The following is a 19,050-nucleotide window of genomic DNA, read 5'->3' as shown; positions in this document are numbered from 1 at the left end:
CGCTCTTCCAGCTGCTGTTGTGCAGCAGTTTTTTTGCCCCATCTTAAATATGTTATCACAGAGGCACTACCACCATCATTGCCCAGCTCAGCCTTGGCCAGCAGTGGGTCCATCTTGGAGCCAGCTGGCATGGGATCTATTGGACATGGGGAAGCTTCTAGCAACTTCTCATAGGAGCCGCTCCTGCCCCCCACTACCAAAACCTTGTCACACAAACCCCATACACAAGGTTACACAGGAATGATCCCTCTCGCTGGATAAAGGAGTGCAATAAAAGCTGAGGTTTCTAGGATGCCTACTGGGAAGTAAAACAGAGGAGTGGTTGCATGCAACTTTATTAAGAGTATTCTTATGTAACCATAATGATCTCATGGATGACCTGAAAAATCAGAAATTGTACAATAGTTCCTAATTACTAGGGAGGAGCTCAGGAAACAAATACATTAGGTTTATGATTTTTTTCGTGATAATTAAGAATATAATTTTTTTTATTTTCAGCAAAAATATCATAATCACCAAGATTCCATATATGTCTTTTTAAGTAAGATACTTCAAAAGCAAAGACACCACTAAAATTAGAAATGGACACAGAGAAGACACAAATATTCTATGCCCCTTAGTTTCCGCTTCAGGGGGAAATAATTATTGGAAGAGTTATTCAGTTAATTACTCAAAATTAGACAAAAATACTGACCTGAAAAACATACTTTGTTATACGCATTGAGTTAGCAATATGAATATCACCTACCTTGGTGAACTAAACAAAACCATTTTAAATCCTACAATTATCATCTTTAAGCACTCACAGAATAGGAAATTTTGGATTAACAAAAGGCAAATGTTTCTATCAAAAAAGGATTCAAAAGTTTTCCCAGGGGTATTTTGGTAAAAATTATTAGATGTGTTTTTGACACAGTTTAATTTCATCAATCAAATCACACTTCTGCACTTGTTTGTTTACCCACTTGGAGAACTCCAAGGTGTTTGTAAGGCAGGATTATGTTTTATAAGGATCTTTCATGAGTCTTTCCTAAAATCATGTTTATTCAAATCTTCACTCAGTCTATTCTTCATGACAGTTTCTTTAATACATCTGGTGCACACATCAGGTTTACAAGCCTTCAGATGTAAGGGTTCCCCAGATCTTTTCTTGACTTTTTTTTCATTGGCTTTATATAGGCCTTCTTATGATCCTCAGCTGCCAATGCAACTTTATGTAGGAAGCTGCACACCACTTACTTAATTCAGTATTTCACCCTCTAGTGGTTTCATAATTCCTTGTGAATGATATCCAGCAATTTATTACTGCTTGTTTTGTTAACTGTACTATAATCTCTCCTGATGTCATTCCTATTTCACATAGGTCCTCTGATGAGATCCTCACCAAGAGGCATTTCCACATGTGAATCTACAATTTCTTCCGCAGCCAATACAGCTGCAAAAGAATTAAAATAATTTAGCTTCTCTACAATGACATCTTATTTGAATGCTGAAAATATTTCCTGATCATAGACTTGTCCTACAGACACTTTCACAGGCATTCATTCTAAAATATTCGGAGAAGGATTTATAATTCATTTTTTATATCTTTTGTGAGTTATTCCAAAAGAAACCACATTGGGTTGAACAATACGAAATAAGGCGAGATATACCTGGAAAAGACTGTCAAAATACTGGCATATACATAAGATCTACCCAATTAATGGGCAGGGATGAGGATGCCACCTCCTCACATAGGCATTATTTCAAATATTACAAGATAAACTCATAAAGGCATTATAGATAGATACCACCTACAAATACTTTCAGTACAGTTTAGTGAACTGCATAATGACACAGAGTAAAGATAACTTGGCACTGCCAATATTCCTTCTCATTCTGTGAAACACACAAAACAGTTTACTACTCCAAAGACGGTAAAAGCTCAGACTTATTGTAGAAAATCATGCAAATTTATTAAGTCTCAAAGGATTTTAATGTCAGTGTAGGCAACAGTGTTCAGCCTATGTTAAGCTTATCTTTTCTTCCACTGCAGGGATTGTGACCCTGTTTTATTTATAGGAAGAGTTCCATCAAAAAGTACTTAATATTTACTTAAATTGTAATTAATGCTTACCTTGTTAACATTATCTGGAACGTATCATAGCCAGCTATGAAAGATGCCAGTCTTGTCAAGCTCTGCTTTCCTGAGCCACCAACACCAACTAAAAGAGCATTTCCACAAGGTGTGCGGATCACCCGAGAAATCTGTATAAGATCATAGTCATTTATCACTACAATGTGTAAAAGTTACACACCCAAAAATCCTGTGCTACTGCAGCAATAAAGCCATATTAGAAATGCAGAACAAATGAAAATTTTAAGATTTAATTAAGGGATTCTATATGACTATTAATGTATTCTATGGACATTTGCATTTCACGAGATTTTCTGTAAACCCTCCTATAGTATAGCAACCACTTGATTCTATTACTGTGAACTTTTAATTATCAGTAGAATTGCATCTCATGCTTCCACAAAGCACAAGTAAAATTCAATTGTGATTTGTTAGTGATGTGCTATCATAGCGTGACAGATTATGAAAATTGGGAAGGAAATAATAATTTCCCCAATACCATAGCCTCTCTATAATTTCAGTAAGACTTATCTCTCCAGGCTCCTTCATTGTGACAAGAAAGACAAGCCGTCCCAGCCTTGTCAAATTCAGGACCGTCTCCAGTATTCTCTGAAGCAGGTAATAATACTGCCCTTATAATCAAAGCTCCTTAAGCTTCTACTTTACTTGATTACAAAAATGCACAATATCAGTATGAATATTTGGTCACAGAGGAACATCTCCCAGGTAGATCTTCCTTTATTTCCTTTTCCATTATTTATCTTTTAAAGCAAAAGGCAGTAGTTACCCACTACTCCACGTTTCCCTTCAATTCAAGACAGTGCAATGTAAATAAACAGACCCTTTGGAATTCAGAGCAAAAAAAAAAAAAAAAAATTCAGCACTAAGTGAAGCATGCAGCACCCATCCCACTGCCCACAGCCAAAAAACCAATGCCAAGAAATCTGCAAACAGGTAAAAGATGCTGAGAAAATACGCTTCCAAGGATCGGAGACAAACTTGCTTCACACCCCATCAGTTGCATGTGGACAGATACAGTACGGAAAAGAGCCTACATTAGTTTCCAGAACAGCATGGAGCCACTTGCCTCCCGAAGGCAAAGAAATACCAACCGGCTGGTTGGCAGCTGGTCTCCTCTGCATGAGCACTAACACAGAATACAGAGTTCCTGTTCTCTTTATTATCTTGAACATCCCTCTGATGCCCGTAGAATTCCATCATACCAATAAGCAGCCTGGGATGTCTATTTATTTACCTTTCCTCTAACATACTTTTCTCCAAGTTATTCAAAATATTCATGTCAATTTTCTGCAGTTTTAAACCCATATATTTTACATATTGAGTGCAATGTACTTGATATTTTTCATAGGTTAATGTTTTACAAGCAAAGATAATATCGATTATTAAGGTTTACTCTAAGCATACTTAGTATTTAACCACAGAAAGAAAAACAGATTTGCACAGCACCCTTGGAATCTTGCTGATCACTTCAATTATGGCTACTAGATCTTTTCCAGGCAGAAGCACACAAGCTGTAAATTGGGACCTTTGTTCTTTACTTAAGACATTCCTCAGCTTTAACTCATTCAAGTCATACTACGTCACCTCAGATTAGGCATTACCTTAACTGTGCTTACCTAGCTTTCTCTTAGAAGCTGTCTCAAGTCTAGCTAATGCATAAGGATCAGACCTGCACAGACGTAAACGCTTTTTTCAAGAATATGGGATCAGAGAAGCATAATATATTTATTTTATCCAAGTGAAAGTTAAGATAACATTTCAGGTATTTATCATCTAGCTACCCAAAGAAGAGATTTCTGACAACAGGTGGCTCTTCAGTGAAAAAAAAAAATATACATAGTCTTTTTTTGCTATATCCTGAATTTATATAGATTTTTTTACTAGGAATAAATCAGAAACTTCTAAGTGTGATGATGTTTTAAGAATTTTCCTAAATAAATCCACAGCAGAACATCATCCATTTTGCAGGGAAGACCTTAAAAGAAAGGGACTAATTTTGTGAAATGACAAGAATCCATTCCAAAATTTTGAAAACTGCAGATGCAATGTCTTTGTCAACTATAATTAAATTTAAATCGTTTTGATATTTGTTATATCATTTGTTAGGATGGTACAATCCAATATTTAGTTCTTGAATTTATGATAAGAAATAGAGATAGCCTGACTCTGCTGTGCCTACTCCTTCATAAGCAATTATGTCCTAACCTGAGTTTCATTTGGTTCATTCCAAAGAGAGGAAGGGCTCTCAGAAGAATTCACAAGAAGAAAGGTTAAAATAGAGTTAGAATAGTTAGGACCATGATCCCACCAGACATACAAAATAGATGCAGAAGAATAGTTCCATCCAATGCATTTTCAGAAAAGTTGTGTTTTAGTACCTAGTCACAGAGCGACGGAAAAAATATTTGCTAGCAATAAATTACTTGCTTCAGTTTTACAAGTAGTTTGCCTTGACTCGTGCATGCCTCCACTCATAGGCTCTGAGAGCAAGTGAACAACAACAAAAAATGGCAATCCAGTAAGACCATACCTTGACTAAATGAATCATAGCATCCTCAAAAAAAACCATGTCCATTCCAGTACCACGGACGTTCTCATTATATGTTTGTAAAAACATATTTAAACGATTCCGTAGCTGATGAAAGGAGTAAATTGGCTCATAGATTTTGGGAATATCTAAATTAACTTCCTCTGATTTTTCACCTAGAACAAAAAACAAGTAACAACACCTTAGCAGTTAAAATGACTGATGAAGGCTCAATATGGGGATGAGTAAGTGAAGGTAATTAGAAGTCTCTTTAACCACCCAGAATCATGTTTATTGTACATAACACTACACATTAGATGTACATATGAAGGTGGTGCCTATACCCTGCCTACAAGTAACAGTAAGTTCAGCTGCTTAATTCTCAAAGACAAATCCAGCAAAAACTAACGAGCCTTCTTTCTCGATATCTGAAACTTGAATGATAAAAAGCTGAAATTAACTTAGATGCTAGAAGCAAAAGTAGCACTGGAGAATGAAGGTAAATGAATGTTGCGGTTTAAAATTGCAAATAATCTTTTTCTTTTTAAAAAAAAAAAAACACTCTAAGTTGATTAAATGATTACACTAGTAAAAAAAATACTACTAAAATGAATAATTAGAAGAATGTGGCCAAGAAGAGTGTGGCCAGCAGGTCGAGGGAGGTCATCCTCCCCCTCTACTCTGCCCTGGTGAGACCGCATCTGGAGTACTGTGTCCAGTTCTGGGCTCCCCAGTTCAAGAAAGACAGGGAACTGCTGGAGAGGGTCCAGCAAAGGGCAACGAAGATGATTAGGGGACTGGAGCACCTTTCTTATGAGGAAAGGCTGAGGGACTTGGGTCTCTTTAGTCTAGAGAAAAGAAGATTGAGGGGGGATCTTATTAATACATACAAATACTTAATGGGAGGATGCCAGGGGGATGAGAGCAGTCTTTTTTCAGTGGCGCCCAGTGATAGGACGAGGGGTAATGGGCATAAACTTGAACATAGGAAGTTCCATCTTAACATGAGAAGGAACTTCTTTACATTGAGGGTAGTGGAGCACTGGAACAGGCTGCCCAGAGAGGTGGTGGAGTCTCCCACTCAGGAGACATTCAAAACCCGCCTGGACGCTGTCCTGTGCAACCTGCTGTAGGTGACCCTGCTCTGGCAGGGGGGTTGGACTAGATGATCTCCAAAGGTCCCTTCCAACCCTAACCATTCTGTGAATTCTGTGAATTCTGTGAATAATTACCACAACAACAAAAAAAAGTATATGCACTATGAAAAGACATTCATTTGTTTCATCAAGTGATCTGAAAGTCACAAGGAACTGTCAACTCTTCCCCACCCAAAGCAAAGGAGGAAATAGTGCTCTGTCTCAACTTTCCATTCATAAGTATTAATCATGCTTAAAGGTGATATGTCTTCATTAGTAAGAGTTGTTTCTCGCAGTGAATACAATCACAGAAAGGTTGAGGCTAGCAGGGACCTCTGAAGTCAACTGGTCTGATCCCCCTGCTTAAGCGGGGCCACCTAGATCTGGTTCCCCCGGACCATGTCCAGACGGCTTATCAATATCTCCAAGGAGAGAGACTCCACAAGCTCTCTGGACAACTTGTGCCAGTGCTCAGTCACCCTCACAGTAAAAAAGGGTTTCCTGTTTTCTGGGGGAACTTCCTATGTTTCATTTTGTGCCCATTGCCTCCGGGCCTCTCACTGGGCACCACTGAAGAGAGCCCAGATCCACTTTCTCTGTATCCTCCCTTCAAGTATTTTTACATATAAATCTGTGTATGCCTGAAGTCACCTTAATTTCAGAATTCTTTAGCTCTGTATTGTTTCTACATATATGAACGCTCCTTTTAGATTAAGACCTAAATAAATTAACTGACTTCTTATTTTAACCTGCAAAAACACTGGTTAAACAAAAGCAGTATTCCATGTGGAAATAAGTTTCTTATAAGTTGAATAAGACATTTAAACAACTCAGCTACTGATAAGGAACTAAGAAGGAATACAGCAAGGAGTTAACCTGTAGTGATTGTTTTACAGTTTCAAATCATTTAAGAGAATTATATCAGCTTAATCTTGTTCTTGCAGTTTTATTATTAATGCCAAAATACAGCGTGGTCAAGTACTAAATCAAAGATAGGGAAGACATGTACATTATTTACAGAGGCAGCTAGTGTAATATATTATTTTAAACTCTTCTCTAGTCTCAAGATTCAGAATCATAAGTACAAAATAGCAATGTCAAAATCAACTGATAAAAAACACCTTTGAAGTGTCTGAGGCTCTTGAGAACACTAGCACACGTAACAATTTCTGTGAAGCTAATATCTAAAAGCTGATGTTTAAGCTACATGATCTCAAGTCTTCGTGTATTTATTTCAGGGACAAATATGTTGTGACTGTACAACCCAGAGATACAGGGAGTATATGTAAACGTACCACTAACCTGAACATGCAGTTATTTGAAAGTAATATCAGATGTAGTTTTATGTATATTTAATAGTTCAGAAATCCAGTTCCTGTTCTTATACTTCCATCATAATAAGCAAGACTAAATTCCATTAAAGGGACAATTAAAACAAAATTACATTTGTTATTCTTTTCATTTAAAGCCAAAACAGGAAGGGGTTCTCAATGCTCTGACAAACATACTGAGACAAAACATATCCTTTATTAATGAGGGCCTCCTACTTTGTATTTAGATGATGTTTCATGCTAAAAGGCACATTACAGGGCAGGTATATTTAAACTGTCACCAAGAAGCAAGTTATTTTAAGAAATACATGCTTCTTTTTGCATTTATTTTTCAGTTCAACATATGGTTTCTAATATGGATTCAACACTTTGCATTAAAAGTCACTCATCACTCTCTCAGTATCTATTCTGACTTATAGTTTAGTCCTGTCTACATTGTTGCAGTTTAGCAAGTTATTTAAGGATGTATTTGATTGCTTTCTCACACCAGTTTGCCTTTTACTTCTATTTGAGTTGTTCCAATCAAACATTTCCTAACCTTCACTCTCCTTTTGTCACTGCCTTATGACTACTTCAATTATCAAGAAGAGATTTAAATGGCATTTGACCACTCTGGCCAACCTTTTATTGCCCCCACTATCCATCATTACAGTGACAGGAACACAGTTAAACGAATCATCCAATGGCTTAAATAATGACCTTCCCCAAAACCCAAACAACTGTTTTCTGTTCTTTTGCACCAACTAACAAATATTCCCAGGTCATTTAGCACGGTCAGTGATGCAGTGTTTTTACTTAAAAGACACAAAGACATTGCTGCTATAAGCCATATGGATAATTCAAGAAGTTTTACTAGCATTCAGGAGATTTTGAAATTACATTCATTTGTTACAAAATCACGTATTGGGTATTTCCTAAGAAGTACTGGATTAACCCAGAGCCAGTATTCTTTTACCAGGTTTCTAGGGGATGGTAGCTAGAGTACTATCCTTTACCTAGAACCGCAACCCCACCACTTCAAGTCGATCATACCGCATTACTTCCATCGTTTTAGAATAATATACTCACTATATGTCAGTTTTGTCTATCTACCACATTGATGGAAATGGAAGCAAGACTCTCCTATATAGATAACCTAGATATAAATATGGACTTTAAAATCCCATGAATATAAAGATGTGCCACAGTTAGTAACACAGACTACCTTCAAATTCACTGGACAGAACAGCCACCCTTGATGCATAAACTTACTATGTATTTTTAAGACGTTTCTATTAGCACCTATTTTATCATATCCCCTTCCCTATTCTCGCCATCTCCACGGTTATCACAGCCCATCTTTACCAGTTCTTTGTGGTGCATCTCTTAAGAAGTGAACAAAGAATGCATCAATTTCAGGACCCAGCAAAGCTTTTGCTTCTTCAGATTCCTCCTCAATGAGTTTTGCCACAGCTGTGTCAAACCAGTTTACATCTTCTGAGGTTGTAAAACGATCAGCAATAACACGCTTACATTCATGCTTCCACAGTTTTATTAGTACCTATATATTAAAAAAAAAAAAAATCCATCAGATTAGGCATGCTTTTATTTATTTATTTTAAAATCATATTAACACTAGAAAAGAAACAGTAGTATATTGGGGCTTATTCAGGAGAGATACCTTGAGCTTCTTATTCCACCCAATAGCATTTTAAGCGTACATTCAGTTAACTGTGCAAGAAGCCTTAATCTAGCATTCCAAACCAGAGGGTATTTACCCAACTAAGATTTTATTTCCCTAACCATAAAACCATATCCATACCTTTTAACACATGTTTATGCACTGACAAACCACTTTTTAAACTGGTCATTACATAGAAGGTGGGTTGAAATAATAGCATCATGTCATCAATAATTTTATGCCAAATACAGATGCTACTCCCAATACTATATCCAAAGTAGATAGAGGAAAAAAAAAAAATGTATAAGGGTTTATGTTATTCCTTTTCCAGATTCAATATACTTCCATATATTGAGAGCAGCCCCGAGGAGAAGGACTTGGGGGTTTTGGTTGATGAGAAGCTCCACATGAGCTGAAAACGTGCGCTCGCAGCCCAGAAGGCCAGCCGTATCCTGGGCTGCATTAAAAGCCGCGTGGCCAGCAGGTCAAGGGAGGTGATTGTGCCCCTCTACTCTACTCTCATGAGAGCACACCTGGAATATTGCATCCAGCTCTGGAGCTCTCAACATAAGAAGGACATGGACCTGTTGGAGCAGGTCCAGAGGAGGGCCACAAAGGTGATCAGACGGCTGGAGCACCTCTCCTATGAAGACAGGCTGAGAGAGTTGGGGTTGTTCAGCCCGAAGAAGAGAAGGCTCCAGGGAGACCTTATAGCAGCCTTCAAGTATCTGAAGGAGGCCTACAAGAAAGCTGGAGAAGGACTTTTTGCAAAGGCATGTAGTGATAGGATGAGGAGGAATGGCTTCAAACTGGAAGAGGTCAGATGTAGAATAGATATTAGGAAAAAAAAATGTCATTCTGAGGGTGGTGAGGCACTGGAACAGGTTTCCCAAGGAAGTTGTGGATGCAACATCACTGGAGGTGTTCAAGACCAGGCTGGATGGGGCTTTGAGCAACCTGGTCTGGTGGAAGGTGTCCGTGCCCACGGCAGGAAGGTTGGAAGTAGATGATCTTTAAGGTCTCTTCCAACCTAAATCATTCTATGATTCTACACCTTTGAAGTCCCTCAGTTTGGTTATAGAATGGAGAAGGAAAATTTTCCAGGTTCTTAATCCTAGCAGCACTGGTTTTAATCCTACATTATTACTACACAATAATAGAAAAAATTCCAACTATTACTTGAAGACCTCTTGTTCGAGCCTACAGCACTTTGTACAAATGACACATACTATGTCAAGTCTCAGAACTAATATGTAAATTTATACAATCGGGTTTTGAGCAATTGTTTGTTATACTTCAAAAGATATTAATTGAGAATGTATACACATATAATCATCTTAGTGCTGTATATTTTTAGCTTCAGAAATTAAAATCAATTCTAAAATTTACATTTTAGATGTAGTAGAATTCAGGAGCTTATTCAACAAGCAGGGAAGTACATTAAACATCAAGTGATTATATAACCCAAATGTATAACAAATTTTCCATGATTACCATAAACATTGCTTTTCCAGCACTTCATGTTTCAGTGCTCAAAACACTAAATGACTTTTCCTTAAAATAATTAAAAGAGAAATGATGCATAAAATATTGAGCTTTTCTGGAAGAAAGGTGGATTATGGAAAAATAATATATCCCTATGACTCGTTACTACTTCTTCCTTTTAAGCCGTAAACCAGAAATCATTTGTTAGACAGATATTAAGCAGTGACTGAATGCCTCAAGACACTAGTGGAGAGAGGGGAACTGTTTAGTTTTTTAATGAAGGTATACACATTTTCATTGGGTTAAAATAAGTTCATTGCTTCTCATAATTTTCTTTGCTTGCTTCTTTCAAACAAATTAGCATTTGTCAGTAATAGAACAAGCAGATAGAAGCAAACCCTCTTCGGTCAAAAAAAGTAGTTTTTGCTATAGTTATGAAACAAACTTGCCATTTCAGTTTGCACTGTAAAAGCTGGACTACAACATCTTTCAATAAAAAAAAAAAAAAAACACTGAAAAACTTTTAAAATCAGAAATTATATTTTTCTAATGCAAACTCAAATGCCAAGAAGTTAGACTCTTCAACCTCTTTGCTACACTAATTATAACAAAGCCACTGATATGCTGCACTTACCTTTGGTTCATTGATCACTTCTGCTGTAGCGTTCAGCATTCCTTGCCAAATTCTTGAGAGGTCTCGAAGGTTGAAGACATAATGGAACTTGGCTGGTGTGGGCAACATTTTTAGCTTGGTAATCTGCCACAGCCTGCGTGTTAGTGGAACCAATTTGGCTACTGTTTTCTTCACATCTTCTGAAAATCCCCGTCCACTACAATAGTGCCCTCCTCCAATTACACCTGTGGAAAAAGAACTTGCCAAATGAAAGATTTTTCTAAGACGCACTAGCGGCAACACCAAGAACTACAATATTCTTAATTCTTTTTTTTTCTTTTTTCAAATCCCAAAACCTTTTTTAATTTGTTGAAATGACTTTTCCCGTCTTAATTAAAATTGTGATTCACCTGGTCTTAACTTCATTCTGCCACCAGCTCACTGGGTATATAGCTCTTAATTAATTCTCCATTAAAAATGCTGTCTACCAAAATACCTTCCACAGCCATTGAATAGCTAATTTCTTCTCTGAGGCCAATATGATCCTGTTGTTTGTGAAGGTATAGTCTTAAACACTCATTCTTAGCACCAGTAGCAAGCACCTTAGCAACTCTCCAGCACTGTCACTAAAACTAGGAATAGCCTTCATGCCATTCTTTCTAACACTTAGCTTACCAATAGATTGAGAGATGTGACTGGATCTGAAAAACTTACAGACTGATGAAGTTTCAGGTGGATAGTAGTTACTGAAGGAAAATGTTCTGGTAAGCAAATCAGAGGGGGATTAAGCCTCAATTCTAATCATAATGTTTACAAAGATAAGAACAGAGAAAAATCAATTAGCATTTTCAAAAATGCATGGATACAAAGCTAGTTTCCCTTTACCAAAAATTTTGTCAATGGAAGAATTGGAAGGCAGAGTACAGTTGAACACAGAAAATTGTCTCTTGAGCCTCTGTGGAATGTCATTGCGACCTCCCCCAGGATGAATCATGGCCGCCAAAAACTGAATATCCACAATGTTGGTAAATTCACCAGGCTTTTCCAGGTTATACAGTCCATTCTGTTCCATCAGCTGCCTAACTATCTCATTAGTGACCTGTAAAATAACCAGGTATTATATAACAGAATATTATACACACAACTAAACGAAATACAGAACTTAATTATGTACTTGAAAGACCAAATAAAGAGTGTACCATTATTTTCTCCCACAAACTCCTGCTTATTTGCATCAGGACAAAAATGCACTGTTAGGAATAAGCATATTTATATCGTCCTTTTCATTGGTAATATCTATGGACAAAAATCCTGGGAGCAGAGGGGAATCCCTAGCTTAGAATTAATCCTTCGTACTTCAATTCATTGTCGCTTGAATGCTGCATGATTTCTAATGCTGTTGTATTGGAAATAATTCTCCCTTTTAACACAAGATTTCCAGTTTGTTCTAATCAAGCCCGAACTGATGCATCTTCACGTTACATTTGCTCCCAAATATTTTGATGAAATTTTGGTGTGTAACAATCACAAATATAGTTTTTCAAGATGCAAACACAGAATTACTTTCATACAAAAGAAAGCAAGATTCCTTTCCTTAGCCATAAATGGACACCCTGCTTTTCTGTTTGACCAGCTGGAAACATCCCACAGACATTACATTATACGACTATACTTCTTTAGAAATTCTAACATTAGTTTCCAAAGCAATATATTTCAGAACAATCTTGCCAATGTAAATAATGATTACTTCTGTTTTTTTCTAAAGGAGAGAAGTCATTTCTTACCTCCCAGCATTCACAGTATTTTAATTATTGTCCACACAGCCAGTTTGCTATCACAATTTGTGCGCCAGAGGTTTTTTTCTAATTCATGTAGGTTTGGTTTTTTTATTAAAAAAAGAGTGTTGGTAAAAAAACATTGTTAAAATTATACAGGCATGTTTTAAGGAGTACTCAAACTGCTTCTTGTAGTCATTATATTTATTTTCAATGAATTCAAGACAATATAAAACTAGATGGGTTCTTTAAAAAGACTGCTTAAAAATTAAGCACTACGTATCAAATTAACTCCCTACTGCCTGATTGAGAAGAAAAGCCAGTTTTACAGTGTAGCAAGAAAAGAAAGAAAATTATCTTTTGCTTCCTTTTTTCCTCTTTTACAAACTAACCTGATCTCCCCATTCATTTATTATGGGCATATTCACATCATCAATGAAGACCGTCATCTTTTTGCCTGCAGGCGGACCATACGTTGTGCCCATGCGCTTGTCCACATAACTTTCTATTGTACGCTGTTAAAAAGAAATTATTAGCATAGTTACAAAGACCCCTTCCTTTCATACATGATTCAATCATTTAAACATATTGATTGTTTTGTTACACAGAATTTTACTAAGGAAGGTTTAGACAACATATCTGCTGGAGGTAATTGCACTAGTTCAACTAGAATGTCTGAAATCTCATGCTATACAGCGTTAGGTTAGTATCAGATATAACAGATGTCTAGTGTAGACAACCATGCCTAAAAGTTTCATAATTTTGAAACCATTTCAAACTTTTCTTTCATTTTATTCATTTATCAGCAAAATTGATGGTTACTAGCAATAAAGATTAAAATAATAATCCGTCAGATCTGAAAGATGTGATTCTTGAAAGTCTTTCCAGCAGACATCAATGTACTTCATAAAAGCATACAGTGATAATTAAACTCACATACATAAATAGAGCTGATGAAATAACTTTGCTTAATAAGTAGACTTGCCACTACTTTTCTTCCTATAATCTTTCTATTGCTCTGTTCTTTTTAAGGTCCATTTATTCTATACCAAGTGAAAGCTCACTTAACCATGCATAATTATTCTTTAGTGCAAATCTAAATATCTGCATTCTTACGTTGTGCATAGGCTTCTGTACAGTAGCCTGGAAAGCCTTGTTACACAAGTGGCATCAGTTAGACCAATATTTTAGAAAGTCATAGTAATTTAAAAGCACATGTATCGTAACAGACAATGTTTTGGTCTAGATTGTTATCAGTCTTGACTGTTAGACTTGCACATCTATTTCAGGTATCTTGATCATCAGCAGACTATCATCTATCAGCAATAAACTTGACATCTATTTTATAAAAATAGTTGTACCTACACTACTTTTTGATTCTATAGCCCAATCAGAAGATGGAAAAATCTAAGGAAAATGAGACCAAAATTACATACCTGTATATTAAACTTGTTAGTAGTTTCTACTATGCTATAAAGCCAGATGATAGGCCATGCATCAAGCTTATAGGCAGCACTTCTGAATACAGCACAGACAGTGCTTCAGCTTGGCATACCAAACCACATTAAAAATATTTCCCATATATATTGCCAGCAGGTTAGAGAAACTTGAAATAATTCAAAGTAGCTCAGTAGGAATTTGGACAAGCACTACAGTTCAGGATTTAAGTATTCACAGTTCTACTTAGAGCTGCTGCACTGCATGTGTTACCTTTTTAATGAGTAATTTAATTTACTGGAATTTAAAATGCAGACAGCACCCTTTTCATGACAGATTGTTACGGGTAGCACTTATCTTACTCATGGATTTTAATGAAATCTGATGGAAGTCACTGACAGCTCTACCCAATTAGTGAGAACTGATACATTTGACATAAAAACATTAAATGTGATGAAGCAAATAATATGCACGGTATTATAATAGTCCAAGAACAGCTCAATAACTACTGAAGAAGTTGAAGGGAACATGGTTTTTACAGAGGTCTTTTAAACCATGTGTTAGGACACTTAGTCCTTTTGAGCAGGTGCTTTTTTGTTTCTGCGCTCATTTTCAATTAAACAAACCACTTTCAGAAGCATCCTCCTGGCAAATTCTCAGAACAATCTCTGAATCTAGTCACGTTGTATCAGAAAGTGAATGACTACTATACCTGGAAAATTAATGGGGTAGTTGCAGATGAAAAATTCAAACTCTTAGCCATGTGGCTTTCAGGGTTATATTTTGACATAAAACCTTTGATGATAACAGTCTTTGCAGTTCCTTGCTCACCAATTAGTAGGACAGCCTAGACAAAGACAACATTGAAATAAGACAAAACACAAAAGCTGGGTGTCTTGGCAAAGCCTCAGCAATCCCATTTAGCTTTTAAACTGAAATGAAGCTAGAAAAGTTATGTAAAGTGAATTCTCAACAAGGGACATGCGGAAGCAAAGTAGATAGTATCTCATAGACTCGCAGGCCTCACAAGTTAAAAATATTTGCAGTCAATGGCCATGTCAGTCATGTTAACTAACAAAGGAATGCATTAATCGTAAAAGGAGTTGACTATTTGAAAAAGGATGTACCATCTAGAGCCTCAGTATCAATTTGTATTGTCCTTTACCATATCCTGCTTATTTGACACAGCTTTGGTGAAGAACAGCTTGCATAACCTAAAGGTACATAAACTCTGTAATTGCCCCAGGTGGGCAGAGTTCATACCAGCAGAGTCTGGCACCCTGCTGCCCTGTGTGCTGCCCCTTTGCAACAGCTACATGAAAAAATTGCTTCTGTTCTGATCTGATCTCAGCTGTAATTGTATTTATTTCCAGTATAGAAAGGATGGGTGAGGGGAAGACAAAAAAGTCTGGAAGCAGTGAGTATACAAGAGTTCAAGCACATTTACATGAATGTAGCTCTGAAATCACCATTTTATGTCAAAAAAAATTAAGTTCTTCATTTTCAATAATATAATATTTTGCTTCTAATTCAAAAACTTTAACGTGTGTACTGGTAGCACTATTTCAAAGTGAAATATAGGAAAAGTACCTTGCCCTGTTTTGCGATAGTTTCAATAAGGAAATCCATTCTCACATTGTCAACATTAGGTACAAGAATGGAGCCATACTCTGGAGTGCTGCTACTGGGATATACGTACTCTTCAACACGTGTATTCCAGTGCATCCATTTACCTAATAAGAAGGAAATGAAGTTAATGTTTTAGAAATGCAAGGCATTGTCACTTATTTTATTTTCTGTTGAGCTGACTCATCTGTCAGTGTCTCTGTCTCACACACAGAATTGCCACTCTGTAAATCCAGATCAAAATTATAGGATTATATAATCATAGAATGTCTCAAGTTGGATCTAAGTGGTTTACTCCTCTTTCCTACATAAATCATGACAAGGACAAGGCTTGTTTATTTTTCTTCACTTGACAATTCATCAGCACAAAGTCTATGCAGCTTTCTGTAGCAATATATCCACATTCTGATTTCTCACAGGAAACAGACAAAAAGCTTTATACAACATCACCAGTAAAGTGTAGCTGTAAAACAAAATTTGCTAAGGAACACCAAAAAAAAAGGTAAGCTATAAAAAAACTTCTGAATTAATTCTCTAAAAGAAGCACAATTTTAAAATTACTTTTAAGTTTTACCCCATACCACCCAGCTGGGTTACTAACCATCAGATGCCACATAATAATCAAACATGGTATCTTCACTGCCTTCTGGGATACAGGGAAGATCAAGTTTTATTGTTGCATGGTTTCGAAGCCAGTGCTCCATTTTGCATCTGTCTTCCAGTTCTAGTAATGCTCCTACACTCCACATAAGAGAGAAGATGTACAGCCTTTCCAAGTATTTTGGAGTTGGTTCCCCTCCTTGCTCCTGAAGGATTGAGTTAGGTTTTTTATTTTTAATAGCCTGAAAATTCTAGTTGATAATCATTAGTAACATTAGGTTAAAAGCCTTCAGTCATGTTTAAATTTACTGATGTATTCGTCGATGAACAGATTGAGTCAATATCAGGTAGACCCCCAAAATATAGAAAAGCACCCTGTAAATATCACTTTTAATCACCCATTACAGCATTTGATCTGTTTAAATTCTAGTTTATAATCTGATAACAATCCACCCAAAAAAAACCCTGAAGGCAAACTGTTCTCTGATGCATGCTACATGTCAGTGCTTAACATCAAATCCAAATGTGAAAGAGGGCACACCCTAGCTATTATTTTCTAAAGAAAAAGAAGAAATTCCTTACTAACCTGCATCTTCATTTGTATTCCAAGTCACCAAAGAATCTCCTTTCTACATAACTTCATGATTTAAAATTATCTCTATTAGATTAAGCAAATATAAAAAAAATCCACACTACTTTACCTTAGGTGGGATAAGGCCTTGCAGCATATTAATGCTCTGCATAATCACAAAGGCTTCCAACATCTCAGTCTTGCATTGCAGAGACTGAATGCTGAAGCGGTATAAGTCTGGGAATGATGAAGAATACAGCTGACGTAGAATTTCAGCTTCTTGGAAGGAACGTCTTTTCAAAAATCCCTGTTACAAAGCATGGTGAGAAAACAAATTTAGTTGCCAATGCAAGACTCAGCAAATTCAACTCTAGTAATTCAAAAGATCCAGCAAGGATGGAAAGTTGACTTCTTTGGCATGCATGGGGCGTGGGTGGGGCTCAGATTCCTTGCCTGTTGGGCAGGGAAGGTCAAACTATGTCAAACTGTTTCCTTGCCTCTTGGGTGGGGAAGGTTCGACTAGGTCAAAGTAGGTCAAACTGACAGAAGGTCAAACTTTACTCAAGTATGCATAACTCCTACTGGATGTTGAACATGGATACTGAAGAAAATAGAGTTTTCAACAGCACAAAAATCATTCTTTTCAAATATTTTTTTTAATCATAATGGCTGTTTAAGGTATACAACAACTCTGCAAAGAAAGAATATCACATGTACTGAACACAAGTTTGATTTATTCCGCACAACATTAGTTTCTAGCAGTGATACAGGGTACCCCAGAAACATCTGGCAGTTGCAGAAAAAAAGTTAGGAATTCAGGGGAGAATGTCTGCTGGTGCACATAGTGTTTTCACAGTGCATCTCAGTATCTGTAATGCTGGATAAACAAAACCTAATTAAAACTACCTATTTCTCAAGATCATAGAACAGGATTTGTTCTTTGATGCCTTTAGCTCAAAGCAGTAACCTGTTTCTTTGAGTTACCCAGAAGCTTTCTCTCATCAGTGTGGCAGAATGCTTCTCATTTGCATCCATGAATTTATTCCCTACATAAAATACACTTACTAGCAGAAACACTGGCAGATTCTTCCCCAAAATTCAAACTAAAATTTGCTGCAAATTGAAATCAAATAAATCCCATTTAAACATAAGAAAAAAACTTTGTTGTTGTTGTGAGGGTTGTCAAACACTGGAACAGGCTTCTTGGTGAGCTTCTGGAGTCTCCGTCTCAAAACTCAACAGGACAAAGTCCTGAGCAACCTACTCTAGTTGACTCTGCTTTGACTGAGGTGTGTTCAACCACATGATCTCCAGATATCCCTTCCAACTGCAACTATTCTGTGCTTCTGTGATTCTTTTCTACATTTCTACCTTCATAACCTTTTGAAACTATCTTTTGCTGCTTGAAGTAAATAAACTCTGGGAATTATTACAAATTGGTAGACGTATGAAAAAGCTTTCAAGAATCATGTAGGTGGAAAACAAAGTGCTAACGATTAAATGGCAGAACTACTTAAAACAGATATCCTGGACTTCACCAGTTGTTTAGAAAAAATCAGGGGTAAGTAGAAAAGTTGGTAAGATGTTTTTGCTTTGGAGGAGGTTGATAAGTAATGGATCAAATGCCTTTGATCACTTTGCAAAAGCTGCTTAAGAAGCATGTTAGACAAGAACAGCAACATGAAAAGTTTGAGATCTATTTCACTGAATTTGAAAATTGCTTATGTCATGACATCACATTCCAACAGATTGTTACAATTAGTTGTTTATAAAGAGGGGAAATCTAAACATATACAACTTCCTGAGATACTTGTATTTGTTTTTAATTATTTTTCAAAGTTCTTCTGAAATATTAAAAAACACAATGTTTCATTCAGCATCTGAGAATTAGAAACTAAAGAAAAAAACTCCATTTAATTCTATTACGAAAGTAAGGAAATCCTATAATGAACAATGTGAGATTAATGTCTACCCTGTTCTGCTGGAATATGTAGTATATTGCACTACAAAATAGATTTAAAGGGAGATGTACTGAAAGAGCCATCGAGATATTTTATTTATGAAGTAAAACCAAACCAACCCCCCCCCCCAAATTAATGTTATTGGCTCAAACGATAAATAACTATAGGTTGCAATTTTACAACAAACTGGG

The 19,050-nt window shown here is 36.5% G+C and overlaps 1 protein-coding gene across 1 annotated transcript in view; it reads right to left on the bottom strand.

Moving 5' to 3' along the window:
- The window catches only part of DNAH5 (dynein, axonemal, heavy chain 5), a 135,051-nt gene that overhangs the window by 42,240 nt on the left and 73,761 nt on the right, over positions 1–19,050 (bottom strand). The window contains 10 exon segments of the mRNA XM_009883744.1: positions 2,117–2,247; positions 4,668–4,840; positions 8,476–8,671; positions 10,911–11,134; positions 11,775–11,988; positions 13,057–13,179; positions 14,814–14,948; positions 15,692–15,834; positions 16,329–16,533; positions 17,029–17,205. Of these exon segments, the coding sequence (XP_009882046.1) occupies positions 2,117–2,247; positions 4,668–4,840; positions 8,476–8,671; positions 10,911–11,134; positions 11,775–11,988; positions 13,057–13,179; positions 14,814–14,948; positions 15,692–15,834; positions 16,329–16,533; positions 17,029–17,205 (1,721 nt within the window).

Source organism: Charadrius vociferus, unplaced genomic scaffold (assembly GCF_000708025.1).
Source record: "Charadrius vociferus isolate BGI_N301 unplaced genomic scaffold, ASM70802v2 scaffold103, whole genome shotgun sequence".
In the NCBI taxonomy this organism is placed as follows: Eukaryota; Metazoa; Chordata; class Aves; order Charadriiformes; family Charadriidae; genus Charadrius; species Charadrius vociferus.
The sequence above is the reverse complement of the archived record's forward strand: the minus strand, read 5'-3'. Positions and strand labels throughout refer to the sequence as shown.